At 45.3% G+C, this 23,693-nt stretch overlaps 3 protein-coding genes across 8 annotated transcripts in view; 2 read left to right on the forward strand and 1 right to left on the reverse strand.

Annotated features, from left to right (window-relative positions):
- The first annotated feature begins 5,631 nt into the window (after window positions 1-5,631).
- Window positions 5,632-12,771, forward strand: LOC126994308 (protein RRP5 homolog). 2 transcript variants are annotated; one of them, XR_007748994.1, is made up of 6 exons: window positions 5,632-5,798; window positions 6,372-7,242; window positions 7,805-7,954; window positions 8,266-8,449; window positions 9,086-10,126; window positions 10,480-12,771. XR_007748994.1 is itself a non-coding variant. In XM_050853637.1 (2 exons), exons 1-2 carry the CDS (start codon window positions 5,682-5,684, stop codon window positions 7,161-7,163), a joined length of 909 nt encoding a protein of 302 aa, XP_050709594.1. In that variant the 5' UTR covers window positions 5,632-5,681; the 3' UTR covers window positions 7,164-7,307. The 2 variants fall into 2 exon arrangements, 1 of the variants encoding a protein (XP_050709594.1); XM_050853637.1 differs by lacking the exons at window positions 7,805-7,954; window positions 8,266-8,449; window positions 9,086-10,126; window positions 10,480-12,771 and having other exon boundaries at window positions 6,372-7,307.
- LOC126994300 (protein RRP5 homolog) lies at window positions 9,076-10,604 on the forward strand. Its single transcript, XM_050853631.1, has 3 exons — window positions 9,076-9,288; window positions 9,973-10,126; window positions 10,480-10,604. Exons 1-3 carry the CDS (start codon window positions 9,076-9,078, stop codon window positions 10,602-10,604), a joined length of 492 nt encoding a protein of 163 aa, XP_050709588.1.
- A 5,948-nt stretch (window positions 12,772-18,719) lies between the features above and the next one.
- Window positions 18,720-23,693, reverse strand: part of LOC126994305 (protocadherin-11 X-linked-like) — a 34,053-nt gene continuing 29,079 nt past the window's right edge. For 2 of the 5 annotated variants that reach the window (XR_007748989.1, XR_007748990.1), the window contains 4 exons: window positions 23,467-23,612; window positions 21,434-21,591; window positions 21,190-21,291; window positions 18,720-18,841 (listed from right to left, as the gene is read on the reverse strand). The gene's annotated coding sequence lies outside the window, so the exon portion shown is untranslated. Of the gene's footprint in view, window positions 18,842-21,189; window positions 21,292-21,433; window positions 21,592-23,462; window positions 23,613-23,693 lie in introns of those variants that run through there. The other 3 variants (XM_050853634.1, XM_050853635.1, XR_007748991.1) reach the window with 2 other exon arrangements.

The following is a 23,693-nucleotide window of genomic DNA, read 5'->3' on the forward strand; positions in this document are numbered from 1 at the left end:
CAAAGTCCTTTGAAAAGTCTCTGTATATGACGTCTGCGTTCCTACGATCCTTCACTGCCTCAAGTATTCCTCGGTAGTGCTTCAGTAGCTGTGAGAGACAGGAACAACCTCTCCTAAATCCGTGCTGTCCCTCGTTTAAGGCATTCTTCTTTTCTAGATGGTCGATGATGTCGCCCACTCACCCTCCGACCAATGGTGGGTGTGGTTACGGAATAGGGTGGACTGTGTGTCGCAGAGATAAGGATGACTGTAGTAGCCATAACATTGCTGGAAGGGTCGTGTGCATGATATTAATGTACCATTTTGTTGTGCTGTCATTATTACTACATCATATTACCTTGTCTTACAGGGGAGCCATGACACAGTAGAAGCAGAAAGGCGACTTGTTTTCGGTGAGTGAGACAAATACCGAGTTTCTGCTGTTTTACTTAGTCATTCACTTCTCTCGTTTCCGTCTCCATCTGGATATTTTTTTATATATACCTAGCGTTGTAATTTGATCACCATTATTACTGGTGAAGTTTGACGAGGAATTTTCCAAACATATTTCTGTTTATTTCAGGTCAAGGTAAAGAAGGAAAAGAAAGGCAGTAATGGCAAGAAGAAGAAGAAAAAGCAGGAGGGAGACAGAGAGGTCCACGTGAAGAAAACACCCGAGGCTGACCACTTGTCTGCCCTTGATGTCCAACCGTTAACTTACAAGGTACAGGCTAATGGTACTTTTGTTATCATTCTTTTCCTTACTCTTCTGTCACTGTCTCATTTTTAAGTTTTCATATCAGTGTCTGCATATTGAATAGACTTTGTTTGTGTGTAAATCAGTTTTCTCTTTTTCCCGTGATGCAGTTTCATGAATCTCATTAATAATAATAATAATAGTCTGTGGATGGGGGATGGCTGTCTTCCTTTGCCGTTACAGCATTGGGAATAGTAAGGTTGTGGCAATGGATCAGTGTTGAAGAGACCACAGTAATGCAGATGGCTAACCCTGGAAATGACAGATTAAAATGTTTAGTGAGAGGTGGAGGACAGAGTAGCAAAATAATGATATGTAGCTGTATCCCTCTAAGCCAGGGGTTCCCAACCTTTTTGTTCCTCTGTACCCCTTGGGAAATTTAGGGAAAAAACCACGAAACTGTAATATTTTGATGTTATTTTATAATGAAATCTGTATGTGTAAACTGACGATATAATTTAAGTTAAATAACAGTTTTGCTTACTAAAATGAGGAAATTGAAAAAACACGACATTGTGCAATATGAATGCAGATTACAACACCGTGTATTGTACAGTAGTGGTTATTCTCTCGGACCCAATGTACCCCCTGAAAAGTGCAAATGTACCCCAGGTTGGGAACCCCTGCTCTAAGCCCTGATTAATAAAAGAAAAATTAGCATGAATGTAACATATTTTAACCCATCCGCTGCAATTGGCACGGATTTGGCTTTCAGTGGTAGCTTAGTAACGTATGCTCCCAGGTCTCTCTCTGGCTCTGTGGTGGATAGTGGAGTGTTTCCCATGTGGTATTGGTATACAGGATATCCCCTCCCAAGGTGCATGACTTACATTTTTCTTCATTGAATTTTAGCAGCCACTTTTTGTTCCATTCCTCTATCTTGGTGATGTCTTCTTGCAGGAAATCCCCAGTCAAGGGGTTAATGTCAGTTGTAAATCATCATTATATCCTATGGAGTATCATTTTCTTGTTTGGTTGTGTGTGTGTGTGTGTGTTCCCCTGCAGAGCCTGACGGTTGGCCAGGTGCTGCTGGGCTGTGTGTTGGAGGAGAGGGACTATGAGCTGGTGGTGAGTCTGCCCCATAAGCTGGTGGGCAGCATCAGCCAGGCACACATCTCTCGGCCCTACACGGCTCTTCTGTCCAAGGTGAGGGTTGCCAAGGACAGTTTTACCTTAGTATTGCTGAGAATGGTCATGAGTTGTGTGAGTGACTGTGTACACTCATTGAGTTTTCTTGTATTGCCTTACAAATTATTTTATGTTTCATTTTGTTACTCTTTTCTTGCTCATTCTTGTGTGACACCTTGAATGTGCTCAAGTTCAAGGCTAAAATACACCAGCACAGTTTTTCCCCCTTTGATATGTCTATAAACATTTGTGTGTCATTGGAGTCTTTCTTTACACTCCACCACAGTGACCTGATCATTCATTTTTCTATTTATTTGTATTTTCCAGCTGAAGGATGATGAGGAGGGGGAGGAGGAAATCCAGGCCCTGCAGGAGCTGTATCAGCCAGGCCAGCATGTGGTGTGCAGTGTGGTGTCCATCGAGAAGGTCAACAACATGACCTGGGGTGAGCTGGCCTGCACACACACACACACACACACACACACACACACACACACACACACACATGGCATTAGACCTGTCATCATCATTCTCCTTCATCATCTTCTGTTTAACAACATACTTTCCCATAATCTTTCTGAGGTTTGACGGTCAATGATACACTTCCAATGATTTCTGTCCATTGCCTCAGCCTCTCCAGTGCCCAATGCTGCCAGACTTCAACATACTGCCTCCTGCACCAACCAGTAACCTTCAGTCCTCCTCTCCCTCCCTGTCCACAGTGAGTCTCACACTAATGCCCAATGAGGCGAACTTTGGCATCTCAGCATCGTGCCTGGAGAAGGGTCTGGTGCTGCCCTGTGCTGTGGCCAGCCTGGAGGACAAGGGCTATGTCATGGACACAGGCATTCCCAAGATCAAGGCAGCGTTCCTCAAGAGGGAGGACACGGATAAGGCTCGTAGGTGCCATAGATTGTTTTACGCTTATTTTTTCTCTCTCTCTCTCTCTTGGTGTTGTTGGCATATAAAGAGCAGCTTTGAATCATTTACAAGGACTGTGGCTTTATTAGAGTAAGCATTTTGTCATACTATTACTGTTTCATGCTTTGTACATTATAGTTTCTAGTACAATGAACAACAATATTTGCCAACTCTTCTTTCCTCAGTTTGTGTCCCCAAACTTTTATGTTTTAATCCCTTTGTTATGTCTCTCTTGCTCATCTTCTTTTTTAGCTGCTTTTTCTTTCTCTTCTTTTACTTCTTCTTTTGCTTTCTATTTTTCTTCTTTTTCTACTTTTCATTTACTGTCCTTATTTTCCCTCATGAGGTTGGATGGGCTATGTGTCTATCCCACTCTTAACAGTCATGTACTCTCTGCCTGACTGACACGCACCGTTGCAGACACTTGGGTGTGCAGTGTGTTACGCTGCGTCCTAACAAACATCTTTGGGAGGGACACCAAAGACAACCTGCGCCTGACCCTCAGTGCCAACCCCAAGGCTCAGCAACCCTGGACCTAAGCCACACCACCAATTTGGCACTCCTGCTCCCGGGCACTGCCGTCAACACTACCATCTCAAAGGTAGGCACTCTTGTCTAACTCCCTAATCAGCAATGTATCTATTTTCTTCCCCTTCAGGGCCAGACAGCTGCTGCACTACCAAGGCTGATATTATTATTATTATCATTATTATTATTATTATTATTATTGTTATTATTATTATTATTATTATTCAAGTTACATATGAACTTCCATGTCAAAAACAGCCTGATATTAAAACATTGTTAGCCTGTCCCACCAAAACAGGTGAGTTGCAGTTATTCTGATACTGCATTGAGAGAATCAAGATCTAATTAAATTTAATGCATTTATTTTCAAGGATTTTAGTATAGTACTCCCTTGAGCTGACTCCACACACACACACACACACACACACACACACACACACACACACACACACACACACACACACACACACAATAAATCTCATTGAAATAACACCTCCATTTTGTATGAATTTTTTTGGTACATGTCTTGCGTACTTATAGAGGGTCTACTGGATTCCAACCATTCCCCAGATACGAGGCGACGCGCTCACCCTCATGTAGGCGGGGCTGGATGGTGTGGTGAGCCCCCCGCACCTGGCCCAGCCCTTTGACCGGCTGCAGCAGTACGGCCTCGGAGGCAGCGTGAGGGGCAGGGTGCTGTACGTCATGCCCCTCAGCAAGGTGGTTCATCTCACCCTCCAGAAGAATGTCTGCACCACGGGGTGAGTACGGAATGCTGTCGCTGGTGTCAAAGCTTATTGATGTACTGCCTTATGTATGAGGCTTAAATAACTATATTGTTAGTTGAGTGTAGCATAGATCAGTTTTCATATCCTGACTTAACCTGTCCGCTGCAATTGGCATGGATTTGGCTTTCACTGGTATCCTGGTAACATAATAGTCCCAGGTCTTTCTCTGCCTCTGTGGTGGGTAGTGGAGTGTTTCCCATGTGGTATTGGTGTGCTGGATATCCCTTCACTGGTAGCCTGGTAACATAATAGTCCCAGGTCTTTCTCTGCCTCTGTGGTGGGTAGTGGAGTGTTTCCCATGTGGTATTGGTGTGCTGGATATCCCTTCACTGGTGGCCTGGTAACATAATAGTCCCAGGTCTTTCTCTACCTCTGTGGTGGATAGTGGAGTGTTTCCCATGTGGTATTGGTGTGCTGGATATCCCTTCACTGGTAGCCTGGTAACATACACTCCCAGGTCTTTCTCTGGCTCTGTGGTGGATAGTGGAGTGTTTCCCATGTGGTATTGGTGTGCTGGATATCCCTTCACTGGTAGCCTGGTAACATACACTCCCAGGTCTTTCTCTACCTCTGTGGTGGATAGTGGAGTGTTTCCCATGTGGTATTGGTGTGCTGGATATCCCTTCACTGGTAGCCTGGTAACATACACTCCCAGGTCTTTCTCTGCCTCTGTGGTGGATAGTGGAGTGTTTCCCATGTGGTATTGGTGTGCTGGATATCCCTTCACTGGTAGCCTGGTAACATACACTCCCAGGTCTTTCTCTGCCTCTGTGGTGGATAGTGGAGTGTTTCCCATGTGGTATTGGTGTGCTGGATATCCCTTCACTGGTAGCCTGGTAACATACACTCCCAGGTCTTTCTCTGCCTCTGTGGTGGATAGTGGAGTGTTTCCCATGTGGTATTGGTGTGCTGGATATCCCTTCACTGGTAGCCTGGTAACATACACTCCCAGGTCTTTCTCTGCCTCTGTGGTGGATAGTGCAGTGTTTCCCATGTGGTATTGGTGTGCTGGATATCCCTTCACTGGTAGCCTGGTAACATAATAGTCCCAGGTCTTTCTCTGCCTCTGTGGTGGGTAGTGGAGTGTTTCCCATGTGGTATTGGTGTGCTGGATATCCCTTCACTGGTAGCCTGGTAACATAATAGTCCCAGGTCTTTCTCTGCCTCTGTGGTGGGTAGTGGAGTGTTTTCCATGTGGTATTGGTGTGCTGGATATCCCCTCCCAAGGTGCTTGACTACATTGTTCTTCATTGAATTGTAGCAGCCACTCTTTGTTTCATTCCTTTAGCTTGGTGATGTCTTATGTAGGAAATCTGCAGCCAAGGGGTTAATAGCTGAGATGCTTCACCAAATGCATGCATGTCAGTTGTACATAATGCCACCACCATGACTGGAATCTATAATGGTTATGTTTTTGTGTTTTAGCCTTGCCAAGGACCCCAGGGATGGACATGAGATTGGAGACATCGTTCAAGAGGCGGAGATCTACAAGTCCTCGCCAGTGGCATATTCCTGAGTTTAGGCGGCAAGGCTCGAGGGTTTGCTCGTCCAACCACATTAGCGACAACACCAAGGTCCTCATGCACATCAACCGAGACTTCCGGGTGGGCAAGAAGGTCCCGTGTCGCCTCCTCAAGTACAACCACATGGACCAACTCTTCATTGTCACACTGCAGAAGTCTGTCTTCGAGCGGCAGGTGAGTGGATTACTAGTGGGACTTAGACTGCCATTATTCAGTGCCTTTGCCTTTCTTTGATTAGCAGGCTTTTTTATTTCTCTCTCTCTCTCTCTCTCTCTCTCTCTCTCTCTCTCTCTCTCTCTCTCTCTCTCTCTCTCTCTCTCTCTCTCACACACACACACACACACATGATCTGCTTCCTTTACTGACAATAAAAGACAGACAGTCCGGACGCAAGGAATTTCTTTCATATATAGTTAAGGTATTGGGTTTAGGGGGAGTGGAACCACTAACCACTTGTTCAGTGTGTTACTTGGTCTTAAATGTACTTTGGAATTTATTGCAGTGAATTGAAGGGATATCATTTGTTTTATTTATTTATTTTTTGCATGATGTCATATTATGGGTCTCAGTAATAGTAATATCACACTATACCATGACTGACATATCATTCTCATTAAGCTCATTGCTTTGTGAATTCAAGGCATATCTTTTTTTTTTTCAATATATATTCCCTAAATGTCCTCTTCTGTATTTCAGTAATAATAATAATAGTATCTGCATTCTATAAGTGACACTCCTCTTGTTCAGTTCATTGCCTACAGTGAGCTGCAGCCCGGGCAGGTTGTGCAGGCCACCGTCAACAGCTACGACAGCAACGGCGCACGGCTGGCGGTGAGCAAGCTGATGAGCGGCCACGTGCCCTCACTGCACCTCACGGACGGCCCCATGAAGCACCCCGAGCGAAAGCACATCATGGGGGACCAGGTCACCGCCAGAGTGCTCAAGGTCAACTCCAAGAGACAGCACCTTCTCCTGACCCTCAAGTCCCAGCTGGTTACAGCCAAGGAGCCCATTCTTACCGAGTACTCGCAAGAGGCGGAGAACACACTCACCATCAGCTACGTCATCAAGGTGCTGCCGCAGGGCCTCCTCGTGAAACGACGTGAAAATGACATGAAAGGCTTCGTCCCCAGGTCGCAGGTCGGCATTGAGTCGGGCATGAGTCTAGCCTCGGCATTCCACGAGGGACGAGTCGTTCGCTGCAGGGTCCTCAAGGTGTCCCCCGAGAAGCAGAACATCACCCTCAGTCTCCTGGTTGACGAGGACGTTCAGCCATTGAGTAGGGCGCCCAAGTCAGCGAGGAAGGTTGAGGTGCGAGCAAGAGTCAGGTGTGTGGTGGACGAGGTGAGGACGCACGCTATCACAGTCACTGTCCTGCCCCACAACGTCGAGGCTTCCATACCTGTCCACCACCTCTCGGATGACCCGAGCAAGTGCCAGCTGCTGAGGGAGGTGCTGAAGGAAGGGGACGAGATCATGAATGCCGTGGTGTTCAGCAAGGTGCCCGGCTCACCCGTCACCCTCACTCTCAAAAATTGAGAAGGATGCCTCTCAGGATAAGGCCAAAGAGGGGGTGGAGCAAGGGGCCGACAGCTCTCCCAGCGAGGACAGCCGCGAGGTGGGTGATGCCATGTACTATTGTTCCACATACACAACCTTTATTTGATTTTTTAGGTGATTTTATTTTATTATCATTATTTTTTTTTTACGTTTCAGCTCATGGCGCTCGTAGGTTTTCTTGATGGAGATTTATGGACATACAATTACACACACACACACACACACACACACACACTGTTACACATAGGTATCTAAAGCAGTGGTTCCCAACATTCTTCCACTCACGACCCTACTCACAAAATCCTGAAGCCCACACAACTCCCTGAGATCAGTGGCTTGCCTTGCACAATTTTTTAATGCACCAATACCCAGGTCTGACATGCTCCTCATATAACCTGATGTTCCCTCTCAGCACTCAGCACCAGCAGCATAAGAGCATAGAATATACAGTGCCCTCTCGAGTTTCACGCTATCCGAGTTTCGCGGTTAGTCCTAAATTCTTACCATCCCGACTTTCACGCATTATCACCCATACGCCATGGTGTACTTGGCGTATAGGATAATCCGGCCCTGAATATATCTTGATTCAAAGTTCAAACAGTGTTGTCTTCCCCTCCCAGGAGATGAAGGCCAGTGAGGGTGATGAGGTGGAAGGTGAGGTGAGCAGTGCCAAGCCTTGCCTCACACTGGGAACAGGCTTTGTGTGGGAAGTTCCCGACACGCCGGAGTTCATGGACTCCTCAGACGGTGAGGACCAAGACGTGCCAAAGGTTTGTACTGATTGATTCTGTCCTATAAAGTGAAATTGATCTCCTGTTGATGTGTGTTGTTTTTCCAGGGGTCTGTTTACTACCAAGATGAGTCTCCCTTGTAGATATGTTCCTTTAGGTTCATGCTGCCCTGTACCTCCATCCTAGTTGTTATCCTGAGGCATGTCCCTTCCTCCTAACACTAACAGAAAGAGGATAAGAGATGAAGGGGTCTGTTTACTACCTTATAACTATGTGCATTTAGGTTCATGCTGCCCCATAGCTCACTCCCCTATGTTATCCTGAGGCACCTTTCTCTCTATGACTAACAGAAGAAAGAGAGGAGAATGCGGAAGTCAGAAATAATAGCCCAGTCCAAGGAGGAGGAGCAACAGTTCTCGCGGCTGGAGGAGGGGCGGGCGCTCGCCACAGTCAGCCATGGACTTTGAGGCCATGCTCCAGGGTAGTCCAAACTCATCAGCCGTGTGGATACAGTTCATCAGTTTCCACCTTGAGGTACTAATGCAAGAGTTAGCCGGCACTGTCTTTCCTTTCATGAGTAAAAAAAAATTAGAATTTGCTACAGCTCATCAGTTTCCAGTTTCCACCTTGAGGTACAGCTTCCCAATGCAAGAGTTAAGCAGTGCCTCCATTCTTTCTTTCCTTTTGTAAGTAAATTCTAGAAGCACTTTCCTCTGTGTGTGTGTCTCCCTATCTATAACTTGATCTCTTTCAGGAGGAGACCCTCAACACAGCTCTCACATTAAAGTACATTCTTCATTTTCTTCTTTCCTTTCCCTTCCTTAATTCTTCCTTTCATTCTTCCCTTTCCTTCATTTTTCACTTCTTTCTTCCCTTCCCTTCCCTTCATTCTTCATTTTCTTCTTTCCTTTCCCTTCCTTTATTCTTCCTTTCATTCTTCCCTTTCCTTCATTTTTCACTTCTTTCTTCCCTTCCCTTCATTCTTCATTTTCTTCTCCCCTTCCTTTCCTTCATTCTTCCTTTTCCTCCTTCCCTTTCCTTACATCAGTGGATCGCTGCTTTTTATTTGGACAGCAAGTTGTGAAAGAAAGAGTTACCAATAAAATGAATAGGAAAAATTTGCCCTGGATTATTGGGCAGCATAGTGAAGCTGTGTTGGCATGTCCCCAGAGTGCCGAGGTGGACAAGGCCAAGGCAGTGGCACGGCGAGCCTGCAGGTGATGGACGCACAGGAGGAGGAGGAGCGCCTCAACGTGTGGACAGTGCTGCTGAGGCTGGAGGTGCTCTACGGCGGACCAGAGTCTGTGGCCGAGGCGTACCGGGAGGCACTGGCCACTAACGACCAGCTCAAGGTCCACCTGGCCATGGCCATGGTATATGCTGAGAGCGAGAATCCCTGGTAACATACACTCCCAGGTCTTTCTCTGCCTCTGTGGTGGATAGTGGAGTGTTTCCCATGTGGTATTGGTGTGCTGGATATCCCTTCACTGGTAGCCTGGTAACATACACTCCCAGGTCTTTCTCTGCCTCTGTGGTGGATAGTGGAGTGTTTCCCATGTGGTATTGGTGTGCTGGATATCCCTTCACTGGTAGCCTGGTAACATACACTCCCAGGTCTTTCTCTGCCTCTGTGGTGGATAGTGGAGTGTTTCCCATGTGGTATTGGTGTGCTGGATATCCCTTCACTGGTAGCCTGGTAACATACACTCCCAGGTCTTTCTCTGCCTCTGTGGTGGATAGTGGAGTGTTTCCCATGTGGTATTGGTGTGCTGGATATCCCTTCACTGGTAGCCTGGTAACATACACTCCCAGGTCTTTCTCTGCCTCTGTGGTGGATAGTGGAGTGTTTCCCATGTGGTATTGGTGTGCTGGATATCCCCTCCCAAGGTGCATGACTTTACATTTTTCTTCATTGAATTGTGGCTGCCACTTTTTGTTCCATTCCTGTAGCTTGGTGATGTTGTAGGAAATCTGCAGTCAAGAGGTTAACTCTATCTTATGTCCTTAGCAGTAGCCTTCAATAAGCTTCTGGTGCTAATGGCGTTGTTTCCCTCCAGGAGGCCGAGAGGGTGTACTTCAACATGTCCAAGAAGTTCAGTCAGGAGCTGAGTGTGTGGGTGAAGGCGGGAATCTTCTTCTTCAGTCACAACATGGCTGGGGAGGGACGTCGCTTCTTTGAGCGGGCGCTGCGCTCTCTCGACAAGAAGGACCGTGAGTCACTCTTCCTCACTCAAAGCTGTCACTTAGTTTATCCAGCCTTCCAGTGCATTTTGTCACCTCAAAGCCCCATGTAGTGCACTCCTTGGGGCCTTGTCATCAGCCTTCTTCACACCAAGGCTACAGCTCCTAGGAATACTTTGTTGTCTTCTACACTAGACTTTATGTACCATCAAGACACCCTTCCTGAAACTTAGCTTTCTTTTGGCCACTCTTCTAAGCTCTGTTTTATAGGAGCAGTGATTAGCAGGCTTTTTTTTTCCCCCCTGAGCTGCTTCCTTTACCGTAAAAAACATTAAAACTCCTGACTGAGGCTTTATCTAAGGGCCTCATTTCTCATGTTGCAGATGTGGAGCTCATCAACCGGTTTGGCCAGCTTGAGTTTCGCTTTGGGGAGACCGAGTGCGGTCGGACCATGTTTGAGTCCCTCCTCAGCACCTACTGGAAGAGGCTGGACATCTGGAGTGTCTGACAGGTGGACCTGCTCACCAAGGCCAAGGACACTGAGGGGGCAAGGTGAGGCTGGTGTGATGTAACCGTGGGTGTCATTCTTGCTCTATAGATTCTGCTGAGGCCAAGGCTAAAGGGACAACTTTTACATGGAGGCTTTTTGTCAAGGGGCTATGTTATTCCTCAGTCAAAAGTTTTATGGGGACGATCAACTTGGACAAGAATACAGTGGGGTAGTCACAATAACATGGTCTTGTTGGGCATCATTTTTGCTCTATAGATTCTGCTGAGGCCAAGGCTAGAGGGACAACTTTTACATGGAGGCTGTTTGTCAAGGGGCTATGTTATTCCTCAGTCAAAAGTTGTATGGGGACGATCAACAAGAATATAGTGGGGTAATGACATGGTCTTGTTGGGCATCATTTTTGCTTTATAGACTTGAGGGCATAGCTGGGCATGATAACAGAAAACCTTATTCCCGATAACCGTTAACTGATAATGAAAAACCTTAATGGCGATAACTGATATTCGTTAACTAGAGACACAAATATAGGCGATAACCGATAACCGATACCCGATATAAATCCACAATTCCGATACTAGCTAGCGATAAGTCCGATAGATTGATTGATTGATTGATAGTTTATTGTTGCAGGTAAACAACAAGGGAGAAGGGAGGAACATGCCATCCCAACCCCCAGGCAGGACAGAGTGTGATTATACAACTATTAATACATGTGGAGGTAGCACCATGAAACTAAAAAGATACAATGGTAGGAAGGAAAGCACAACAAGGGAGGGGGCGGTACCTCCCCCTGGACAATAAGACAATAAAATGTGGGGACGGAGAACATTGCCCAAGCACTAGATGGGAATGAATACAGAGATAGAGTAAATACTAGTCCTTAAAGTAAAATGGCGAAAACGATATTATATTGATATTTCAGATAGAACAACATTGATGAATTCAAATTTTCATTATCTGTATTTTAGGAAACTTACAAAACCTTAAAACCACACGTTGACACGTACATATGGACGTTAATACTAGAAATGCCTGAACCGGTGTCGTGTTATTTGGCGTCCCCACCGTCAAAAATTGTTTACAAACACTGGTCTCTCGTGAACGGTGCATGCTCAGACCAGCAAGCATAGACCTGTACAGTCTCACAAAGCTTTTAAACCGTAAGTAAGGGTTGTTGGAAGGCTGAATCAGACATATAGTACAACTACCACCATCCTCGCTGTTTCTAGGACGACACTCTGTACGAGTTGTATTTATATGTACAAAGTGTACGTCGTTCTAGAAACAGCAAGGATGGTGGTACTGTATGTTTGATTCAGCTTTCCAGCAACTCTTAATGTGTTAAAAAAGCATTGTGAGACTGTACAGGGCTACACTTAATGGTTTGAGCATGCGCAGTTCACGAGAGACCAGTGTTTGTACACAAAAGCGCCAGCTTTTGACGATGGGACACCAAATAACACAACACCGGGTGCCTTCAATACCATGACATGCTCACCAACGAATATGGAATATCAAATTTGAGGCAGTGAATAATCATTTTTGGGGCAAAGTTAAATGATTTTGCTCAATGATGTATTGATTTTTGAGTAGCATAAAAAATAATAACCTAGTGTTTTAATTTTCATGACCTAAGCATGAAATCTCATCACCGAAGCTATTTCATACCCCGAAGTTTTTTCATACAACACCGGGCCACGCATGCGCAGTAAGGAGACAAAAAAAATTTCCTGAGAGGCGGAAAAAAAGTAGCGATTATCGCTAGTTTGGTTACAAAAGTAACGAAGATACCGATATATATTTAAATAAGTAGCGGATGGTCGATAATCCGATTTTGTTATCAGCGATAAAGTATCGCGATAACTTATCGCGATAACGCCCAGCTATGCTTGAGGGACTGTACATATGGACTACAATCTAGAGGCAAATGCAGGATACTCACTAAGCACAGCTGAAAGAACATTATATTTGTAATGGATACTGCTTGTGTTGTTTTATTTTTACAGGTTGTGCCGATGCGAAGGCCTGACTCTCCAACGGGTCACCTGTACAGCAAGAGCAAGAGAGAGGCCAAAACAAACCCCGCCATTTAATTTATTTCTTGTTTTTTCATTTTTTTCACGTGTTGTATGAATGGTGGATGAAACATGTGGAGGCTGTGGAAGAGGAGAAAATAGGGGGAGAAAAGCGGCAGGGCTGGGGAGGGAGAGATGGGAACTGGGGAGAAAATTTTTCGAGGGGGACAGCAAAGGGAGAGGGAGGAAGGAAGATGTATTTTGACTGGGGAGGAAAGGAAGGCAGGGAGGACAGAATGGGGAGGAGGAGGGAGGGAAGGAAGATGTATTTTGACTGGGGAGGAAAGGAAGGCAGGGAGGACAGAATGGGGAGGAGGAGGGAGGGAAGGAAGATGTATTTTGACTGGGGAGGAAAGGAAGGAAGGAGAGCATGATTCGGGGAGGAGAGAGGGAAGGAAGATGTATTTTGACTGGGGAGGAAAGGAAGGACGGGAGCGCAGGATGGGGGGGAGGAGGGAGGGAAGGAAGATGTATTTTGACTGGGGAGGAAATGAGGGAAGGGAGAGCATGATTGGGGGGAGGAGAGCGAAGGAAGATGTATTTTGACTGGGGAGGAAAGGAAGGAAGGGAGAACAGAATGGGGAGGAGGAGGAGGAAGGAAGATGTATTTTGACTGGGGAGGAAAGGAAGGAAGGAAGAGCCTGATTGGGGGAAGTAGGGAGGGAAGGAAGATGTATTTTGACTGGGGAGGAAAGGAAGGAAGGAAGAGCATGATTTGGGGCGGGGGGAGGGAAGGAAGATGTATTTTGACTGGGGAGGAAAGGAAGGAAGGGAGCGCATGATGGGGGGGAGGAGGAAGGAAGATGTATTTTGACTGGGGAGGAAAGGAAGGAAGGAGAGCATGATTGGGGAGGAGGAAGGGAAGGAAGATGTATTTTGACTGGGGAGGAAAGGAAGGAAGGAAGAGCATGATTGGGGAAGGAGGGCTAGGAAGATGTATTTTGACTGGGGAGGAAAGGAAGGAAGGAGAGCATGATTGGGGGGAGGGAGGGAGGGAAGGAAGATGTATTTTGACTGGGGAGGAAAGGAAGGAAGGAAGAGCATGATTGGGGGGAGGGAGGGAGGGAAGGAAGATGTATTTTGACTGGGGAGGAAAGAACATAGGGAGCCTGCAAGAGGCCTTATGGCTTACACAGGGCAGCTCCAGATTCTCTCCCACTACCACCTGTCGTCCTCGTCTATGTAGCTATCCAGTCTACTCTTAAAACAAGCTATCGTCCCTGCACTAACTATGTGATTGCTGAGTCTATTCCATTCCCCCACCACCCTACTACTAAACCAATGCTTGCCTATATCTCTCCTAAATCTATACTTTTCTCATTTAAATCCATTACTGCGAGTTCTATCCTGCTGGCTAATTCTCAGTACTTTACTTATATCGCCTTTGTTGTAACCCTTGACCCATTTGAATACTTCTATCAGATCTCCCCGCACTCTTCGTCTTTCTAGTGAATAAATGTAAGTTTAGATGTTTCAGCCTATTTTGATATGGGTGGTTCCTCAGCCCCTGAATCATCTTGGTCATCCTCCTCTGAACTGATTCTAGCAAGTTGATGTCCATTCTGTAGTGTGGGCACCAAAACTGGACAGGATAATCTAAGTGTGGCCTAACTAACGCTAAATAGAGTCTGAGGGTGACCTCTGCACTCTGCACTGTTGGTTACCGTCCTGTTAATAAAGCCTAATAATACCCTGTTAGCCCTATTCTTCGCACTAATACATTGCTTCCTTAGTTGTAGGTCAGAGTTCACTAACAGTCCTAAATCCCTTTCACACTCTGCTCTACCTATGGAGTCTAAACTATACCCATGTAATGGGTTGCGTGTTCCTAAACTAAGTACGTTACACTTGGTGATGTTAAAATTCATCTGCCATTTCTCTGACCAAGCTGACAGTTTGTTGAGATCCTCCTACAGTGCTCTAGCATCCTCCCCTGTCCTAATAGTGCATCCCATCTGCAAATTTACCTATGTCACTAGTTATCCCATTGTCTATGTCATTGATGTAGATAATGAATAAAAGCGGGTCGTTCACACGCGCCACCGTAGCACGCTCCGCATACGATACATTTGATACATTTAGATCCTGCGTCAGTAGCACGCGGGGCCCCGGAATTCGTGCGGCAGTAGCACGCCCCCCAATGGTCTCTCCCGACGTGCCGTAGAAGCACACCCTCGCAATTTAAATGATGTGCCTTTGAAGTCCGGTTGTCAGCAACTGAGGGGCCAGCATTTCACTCATCACGCCTACATCGTCGCATCCCCTTACCGCTGTCTCGCCACTCTGGCCGGAGATATCTGGTTTCAGGTCCCGCTGGACTGCTAGTGCAGCGCTCCGCATGGGGCGTCAACAATTACGATCAAAGCTCGATAAGAATCCTCGATACACTTTTTCAAAAGTCGTAGTGAATGAGTGAGTCTTGATTGCTTTCGTGAATAGCCTTCTGATGTTTCTTTGAAGTTTGACGCGAATCGACATCCAGGTCCTTGGCACCCTGCACGCTGTTGAGTTTATTGGATTGAACGCCACACCTTTCATGATCGAACCTCGTATTACTATTATTGGTATTTTATTCATTTATTTATTTATATGTTACCATACTTTACCAATTTGAAGAGCCTGGCTCTATCTATGTTAAAATGCCATCTCCCATCTATCGGACGAGCTGGCTTTGTCTGTCGTCGTCGGCGGCATTGAGGAAAGGAATGAGTTACCATTCGCTGTATTGTCAGTAAATTTACTAATGAGATTATGGAGTCCACCGTCAACGTCATTGATCATTGGTATCAGGTATAACCCAGCACTGGGCCAAAAAACTAAGCCTTGAGGGACACCACTACGGCCAAGCGTCCATTCTTGAATCAAATCCATTGCTCACCACTCTTTGCTGTTAGTTACTTAACCAACGTGCGGTCATTGGTGTAGTTTACTCTCAATATTCTGAACATCGAGATAGACTACGTCCAGTGATTACGTCATAAACAGTGACGAGGTCATTTTAAAAGGTCACTAGGTTCGATAAGCAGAAACTCTTGTTACGCAAGCCATGTTGAAAATCCTTTATTACCAAGTGACTTTCATGGTAATTTACAAGGTGCCTCTAATTATGCTCTCGAGTGGCCTCCCTACAACTGAAGTTAGATTGATGGGCCTGTAATTACCCGGTTCTCCTTTCTTAACACATTTTCCAATCTTGACGAAAGGGCATAATGAATCTGGTTGTGACCGGTCGTGAAAGAAGAGAGTACGACACATTTCTCACGATGTTTTCTTCCGTCGTTGACAAGTTTATGGAATCAGTTACCCAGTGAGATTGTCCTTTCTGCAGACATTTCTACATTTAAGTCTCGTGCGAATGTCTGTGTGAAACCGTCATTTTATTTTTCCTCCTTTTGGCTTTGACTGGCCAGTTTGGACTATTCGTTGCCTTCGCTTTTCTCCAGTACCTTTTGGTATTGTTTGTAGTTCAACTTGTTGTATCTGCACCCTGAAGGGAGGCTTTGCTAGTTCATAATAGAAATACTAATACACACCTCATGAAATCTAGCCAAGCTTCATCTACGTTGGATCCTCTGATAATCGCATTTTGTTCATTTACGTCGAATCTCAGCGCAATTTTCCCCTTTGGCAAGTTACACCATTATGAGCTCTCCTCTACCACAACATTACTGACTAGATTATTATTTTATTTTTGTTTTTATATATATCTTTCCTGTCCAGACACTTCCCACGCGTGTGCCTCATCTCCCTTTTCCTCGTACGCCAGGTATGCATATCGCTTTCTTCCTTTCTTGAGTCGTAAATATCATCCCCATACATCCACGTCCACGTGCCCATCGTGTACTTCCGCATCACTTGAGGACCCAGTTTCTACCCTGCCGGTCGCATGGCCGGTCTTCGGGCCCTTATCATTTTTCTTTTTCTTAGCGCACCTGATGCGTTCTGCCTCATTGCTTGAGGTCCCAGTATCCTCTCCACCTGTTGCCCAGCAGGCCCGTAGACCCCAACGGTCTGTCCTGGTGAGAAGACCCAACCTTGTTTTTTGCGCGCCCCGTACTTACGTCTTCATCTGTGGATTCATCGATTCAGTCTCTTCCCCGTCTGCCTCAAGGAGGTGTCTCGAGCCATCATGGCCCGCCCCGACGGGAAGAGGCCCTTTCCTTGCGCGCCCACTACGTGTCTCCTCATTTAAGGCCGAGTCCTTGATATTTGTGTTTGCGCAACGCGCCCAAGATCACGTCCAATATGTATTTCCTCGCCAATCAAGGACCCTGTGTCTTCTCCGTCTGCCTCATGGCGTATTGGGCCAGTGTGGTCCACCCTGACGGAAAGCCGTGAAGTGTTTTCCTCGCGCTCATAACGTGTTTCCTCATTTGCGGCCCCATGACTGTTGTCACGTGCCATATCTCGTCGAGGCTGATGATCACGTTCATCCCTTACCCACAGCTTCATGCGATCCTCTACTATTGTTGCAAACAAGTGTGTTAACTCCTCTCCAGCCACAGGGCCGATGGGGATGACGACCCCCGTAGGGTCTGTCGGCTCCGGTGCCTCTTCCACACTTGCCTCACAGCGGTTATTATAATCTATATAACACGCCCCGACTGAGCGGGTAAGCCTTCTTTACTCAACACTCGAGTCTAACGTTCGTAACAAAAATGCTGTTTACGTGAGAACTTGATTGATCTCCTTATTGACCTTTGCAAGTAGCTGACGTGAGGGGCGGAAGGGTCTGCCTCATAGATCTTAGGAAAGGAAGTTTGAGACGTACCTTGAATCAGCTCCTTGATGCTAGTAGACTCCATGGCTGGCCCTTCCTCCTTGCCTTCCTCAAATTCCAGACTTTCCTCTCACATATGTTAATTTTTCCTCCTCCGTGATGTATTTCTCTCTCTCTCTCTCTCTTCTAATCATTCCTTCTTTATTTAGTTCTGTTTTATTTATATTTATCCTCATCGTCTCCTCTGTTTTATTTCCCTTTACTTACCTTAATCTCTCTCCTCACTTTCCTCCTCTCATACGTACATCCTTCTCGGTAAATCCTTTTCACTGTATCGTATATATAGTTCCATTATTTGCTTGTTTCCCTTCCTCCTCATCTCTTAACGTATAAACGAGGCTTACGGCAGAGAAATCCTAAGGCACAGTGACCTATTCTTACGTATATTAAAGTACGTTAACACACTGTTATCTCCACCTTTATCAAGGTGTGTGTATTTCTCCAGCGTAATTTTGGTGGTTTCGTTCATTTCCTCCTCCAAGTTCAAGTCCATTTTTCTCCCTTTTTCTTCTTCTCTTTCTCCTTTCCTCCTACATCAAAAAACAGCTTAATCTTGACTCTTCCTCCTCCTGTCTTCCTCTTCCTCCTCCTCCTCTTCTTCGTTCCTTTCCTGTCTCCACTTTTATCAAGGTCTGTGTATTTCTCCGACGTAATTTTGGTGGTTTCGTTCATTTCCTCCTCCAAGTTCAAGTCCATTTCTCTCCCTTTTCTTTCCTCCCATACCAAAAAAGTTTAATCTTTCCTCTTCCTGTCTTCCTTGTCTTCCTCCTACTCTTTTTTTCCTTGTTATCTCCACTTTTATCAAGGTCTGTGTATTTCTCCAGTGTAATTTTGGTGTTTTCGTTCATTTTCTCCAATTTCAAGTTATTTTTCTAATTTTTCCTTACTCCTTTCCTCCTATGCCAAAAAATAGCTTAATCTTTCCTCTTCCTCCTCCTCCTTTTCGTTTCTTTGTAATCTCTACTTTTATCAAGGTCTGTGTCTTTGTAAACTTTGCAGAATGGACGAAAAAAACACCAGAAATTGCTTGTATATTTATTGAGCAAACTGACACTTCTTGCAGAGAGAGGGGGGGGTGGGAGGGCTTATGTGTCTGGGGGGCATGTGTCTGTGGGGTTGTCAAAACACTGTGGGGGACACCCTGTAGGGGGACTGATATATATATATATATATATATATATATATATATATATATATATATAGATATATATATATATATATATATATATATATATATATATATATATATATATTCTTGGCACTAAACTCTGCCAGACTCTTGCAGGGAGGGAGACAGAGACAAGACCACTGAGCCGAGGGAACCAGTCAGGCCTTCAAGATACTACCTGGATGCTGGGGGAGACGAGATGAGACGAGTCCTGTTGGGGAGAAGATGGAGGGAGATTAATTGAAGGGCAGAGAGAGAGAGATGGAACTAACTCTCTCTTTCTCTCCGTATTTCTATAAAGAGAAGACTAATAAAGTTTGGAAAAATATATTACTCTTCTTCTTCCTCCTCCTCTCTCTCTCTTTCCTCTGTCCACCAGTGAGCTATTGTAGGACTCTTCCTCCTCCTCCTCTCTCTCTCTTTCCTCTGTCCACCAGTGAGCTATTGTAGGACTCTTCCTCCTCCTCCTCTCTCTCTCCTCTGTCCACCAGTGAGCTATTGTATTCTTCCCTTCCCTTCCCCTCCCCTCCCAAGATGCCGCCTGGATGTTGGGGGGAGAGAGAGAGAGGATGAGATGGAACACACTCTCTCTCTCTCTCTCTTTTTTTTCAATGGACCTTATACACTTTTATGCTACTTTTTTTGTGAGAGAGAGAGAGAGTTCCAGCTTCCAGTCCCTTGCTGAGCTGAGTGACCAGACAGCACCAGCCAATCAGCCATAGCCCTGAAAAGATATATGGTGGTTAGGTCCTGGTAGATTGTGGTGGAGTGGTAGAAATCGTGGTTGAATGTCAGGTCTTGGGTTGAAATTTTGGGGTTACAGAGTTGAAAAAGTTTTGAACAAGTTGAGTTTTTGGGTTGAACTTGTGATGACTGATGGTTAATAATAATAATAATAAAAGTATATAAAATTAATCTGTATTTTCTCATTCCTGAGAGAGAGAGAGAGAGAGAGAGAGAGAGAGAGAGAGAGAGAGTTACCTCCACATCTGAAAAGGAAAAATTATAATCTTCCTTCCTCTTCCTCCTCCTCACACACACACACACAAAAAAACATCTCTGCTACACACTAAAGTTATGACCGCAGCAGCAGCAGCAGTTAGACGCTGAATTATTGTCACAAGTTATAGTGTGTTGTGCCAGGTCCCTGCTGGTGAGCCTGGTTTCGACCCTCACACCAACCACCCCCAGGGCCAAAACGGAGGTGGGTTGAGTTCTAATGAGTGCTTATAAGTTCTGCAGGTGCTGTTTGTTGTGCTTTCATTGAACTTAAAGGTGCCTTTGACAGAGCAAATAAAGAGGTTATATTGGAACAACTTATTTTAAAGGGCATTAAAGGGAAATTACTGGGCTGGGTCAAAGACTATTTGCATGTTAGGAAGGCTAAGGTGTGGTTCCATGGAGCCTCTTCTGCTGAAGGGAGTTTTGAATTGGGCACTCCACAGGGAAGGGTCCTTAGTCCTTTGCTCTTTAATATTCTCATGGACAAAATTGCACAGTACCCCTTTCCTCAGGGCACAGAAGTTTTTATATATGCTGATGATATACTTGTTCAGTGTAATGCTCCACGGACGCTTACCTTAGCCCTCCACCAGCTGGAAGACTTGTGCACTTCTATGGGACTAGTTGTTAATGAATCCAAAACTAAATTTCAATCAATTGCCAGAGTATGTCGGGCGCCACGTATCAATGACGTCAAACTCGATCGTGTCCACTGTTACAAATACTTGGGTGTATATCTTAGCTTTAAACAGACCACGGAATGTATCACTTATATCAGGAATCAATTTTTACTACGGTTGGCACCGTTGCGTGTTCTCGCACACAGGGGCCTAGGTGTTATGTCCCCATACTTAGAATGTTTTACATTTCTGTTATTCGATCATTGATTGATTATGCTGCCCCAGTCTTAGTCCGGTTCAGCGAGTCCCATCTGAAGCCCCTGGAAATTATTCAAAATGAAGCAATGAGGATAATCCTTGGTTGCCCCAAGACAGCTAAGATTGAAGTTCTTCGCGTTGAGTTAGTTCTCCTTTGTGTTGTGTGCCGGATTCGTGAAATTACATGTAGAACTCTCTGCCGCATGGAGGTATTAAGAACACAACAACATGCAAATATTCCCCTTGGCTACTTTGCTAAATAACAAAAAATACTTATAAAAACTAATCTGTAAAATAAAAGTCGACTGCAGAGTGTAAGTAACTGCATATAACTGAATGTACCTCTAAACTAAGCACTTGCTGAAGACGGCAAGCTAAACTATGTGACAAAGGCGGCATCAACATTATCATCAAACAGGACACACTGGCTGGACTTGGATGAGAGGGCTGTCCCTGTGGCTGGCGTCCCTGGCTACCACCCCTCGGGCCTGGTTTTGAATTCCGGCTTGGGTAGGCAGTGTACAGCCCAGCCAGTTGTTCATCCTTCTTTGCAGAATGATCGATAAAATTGGTACCTGGGGAAAAGGTAAACTGTGGCGGTCCCGGACTTCACACCGCCCATTCAAAAGGTCAATGGTACAGAGCTGAACACTATGGCCAGGCACACCTTTACCAGTACCTTTGCTGTCCCACGGTAGACCAGACTCCCACTCCTGATGGACTGCGGTGGACTGTGGACCTTGATTCCTGAGTCTTGAGATGCTTCCCTTCCTTCCCAGACCTGTCAACGAGAGACCCTTGACTAACACGTTCAATACTGTATACAATAATGGCACATTAATGCTCATACAATATAATACAAAACATACCAACATTTAATTAGAGATAGTGTGTATCATTTCAACACCTTTAGAGATACACACCAAGTTCAAAGTGACAGGCAGAGATGGTGGTGGTGGCTGTACATGACTGGACAATGCTGAGGTGCACAGCATGAGGGATGGGGAGGTAGGTGAGGTGATGAGGAGGTGTGATGTGTTCAGTGTGGTAAGGAGGCAAAGCTTGAGGGGGTTGGGCACATCTGGAGGAGAAAGGACAGCCACATTAGTTAGCAAAGCAGAGGATAACATTAAAATTATTCTAGTCCACATGTCAGACCGTAGCCATAAGGAAGCCGGCCAGAGCGATATGGAAGTAGCCAAAATGAGGGTGTTGTGAGGGATGTGTGGCGTCACTGGGAGGGACAGAATCAGTAATGCAAGAACCAGACCAACAGTGAAGGAGGTGTTGCGAGGGATGTGTGGTGTCACTGGGAGGAACAGAATCAGTAATGCAAGAACCAGACCAACAGTGAAGGAGGTGTTGCGAGGGATGTGTGGTGTCACTGGGAGGAACAGAATCAGTAATGCAAGAACCAGACCAACAGTGAAGGAGGTGTTGCGAGGGATGTGTGGTGTCACTGGGAGGGACAGAATCAGTAATGCAAGAACCAGACCAACAGTGAAGGAGGTGGCCTCATATTTACCAGTTTCTGAGCCATAGCTATTGCCAATAACCACCAATAAGTAACCATTTTAATGATAACTCTATATAAAGGCAATTACTGGGGTCGAGGAGGCAGTTTTGGGGTTGGAAATCGGTAAACAGGAGGCTGGGTACAACAATCTGGAACCGTTGTGAGGTGGTACGGGCATGTTAATGAGACAATACAGAGATACTGATGCGAGGAGAGTACTAGAAATGGAAGTGCAGGGAGGGGGAATGAGAGGTAGACCCAAGACAAGACAGCAGCAGACATGAGAGAAGAAGGCCTCAACACCAACACGACAGGCGATAAGAGGAACGTGGAGGCGGCTCGTCAAAAACAGCGACCCCGTAAAAGGACAGGCTAATAAGCTGATGAAGAAGAGGGACTCCATGTGCCAGACCGAATGTCTGTACTAAATTGAACAGATCCCTTCATGTTTTTTGGCTAGCATGGTATCTGAAGTGTCCAAAAAAAGTTGATGGACTTTCGAGTCACTTTGCTAATCTTTAAAAATAGCTGCCGTTATGTTGCCCAATCGGTGAACTTCAAATAAACACCCATAACTTCTTCCCAAAGTGACCCACAAAGCTGGAAATGAGCTTAAAATGTTCCTCTTTAAATTCTTCATCTTCTGGTGTGCCATATGCCAGATTTTGTCTGATTTTACTATTTCATAATAACTGATTAATCAGAAAACATCCATGTTTTACACATTTTTTTTAAGATTTCTGTTTAAGTTCTCTATTTCTTCCTGTTAATGCTTTATTTTGGCCAAGGTTTGTATTCAGTACTTGAAAACTGTCCATAGATTATAAAAACAAGGCTCATTTTGATTAGTTAAGCCTTTATTTAGTTATAAAATCACATGTTTTTTTTTCTATTTTCACTTGAGTTTGTTAGAGAGCGTCCACATTTCTCAGCTGAATGACTTTGTTTTGATAATGGATACACCTGTTCTATGGGTCTCCTCCTTACATACTAGTACATCCACATCACAGACCAGCCACTGTGAATGCCATGCAGCCATCACTGCCACCAAAACCCAGCCCCACAAATCTTGCCTACTGTAAACCTTTCCAGGTCCATCCAAAATGCCTACAAGCTTACACCTGTATTTAAGAAGGCTAAATTAAGGGGGACGAAGAGTGGTCTGAAATCGCGAATATGGCGTGCACAAAAACTGACTCCCGAAGCATGGATGGTCCAGTCACATTCTATGCTTAATGATGAATGTACTCTGTGCATCATTTTCCAATTTTGGGTGAATTCTGAGTTCTTGTGCATGTCAGATTTGTGATTTTTGCCCACTATCCTTCCCCTTGAGTATGTTCTGCAGTGTTCCTTGTTCAGACATATGCATGACCAGAATCTGTCGTGAAATGGCAGAACATATGAACCAACAAAATGTCACATGACTATATGACCTACCACTAGCACACAGGCCTGGGGCACTCAATTTTCTACTTCCGAGCAGGTTGAACAGCGTCAACCACCCGTCAACCTTATTCTTCTTGGTGGAGTGACGTGAGGTTGGTGAGGAGGCAGAGAGGGTCCTCATGGCAGTCTCAGCGGTTCTGTTGGACAAAATTTTTTTTTTTTTATATAGGGTGCCTAAACTTGACCTCCAGCAGTCTGAGGGAGGGAAGGGAGGAGGG

The sequence above is a fragment of the Eriocheir sinensis genome, unplaced genomic scaffold (genome assembly GCF_024679095.1).
Source record: "Eriocheir sinensis breed Jianghai 21 unplaced genomic scaffold, ASM2467909v1 Scaffold77, whole genome shotgun sequence".
In the NCBI taxonomy this organism is placed as follows: Eukaryota; Metazoa; Arthropoda; class Malacostraca; order Decapoda; family Varunidae; genus Eriocheir; species Eriocheir sinensis.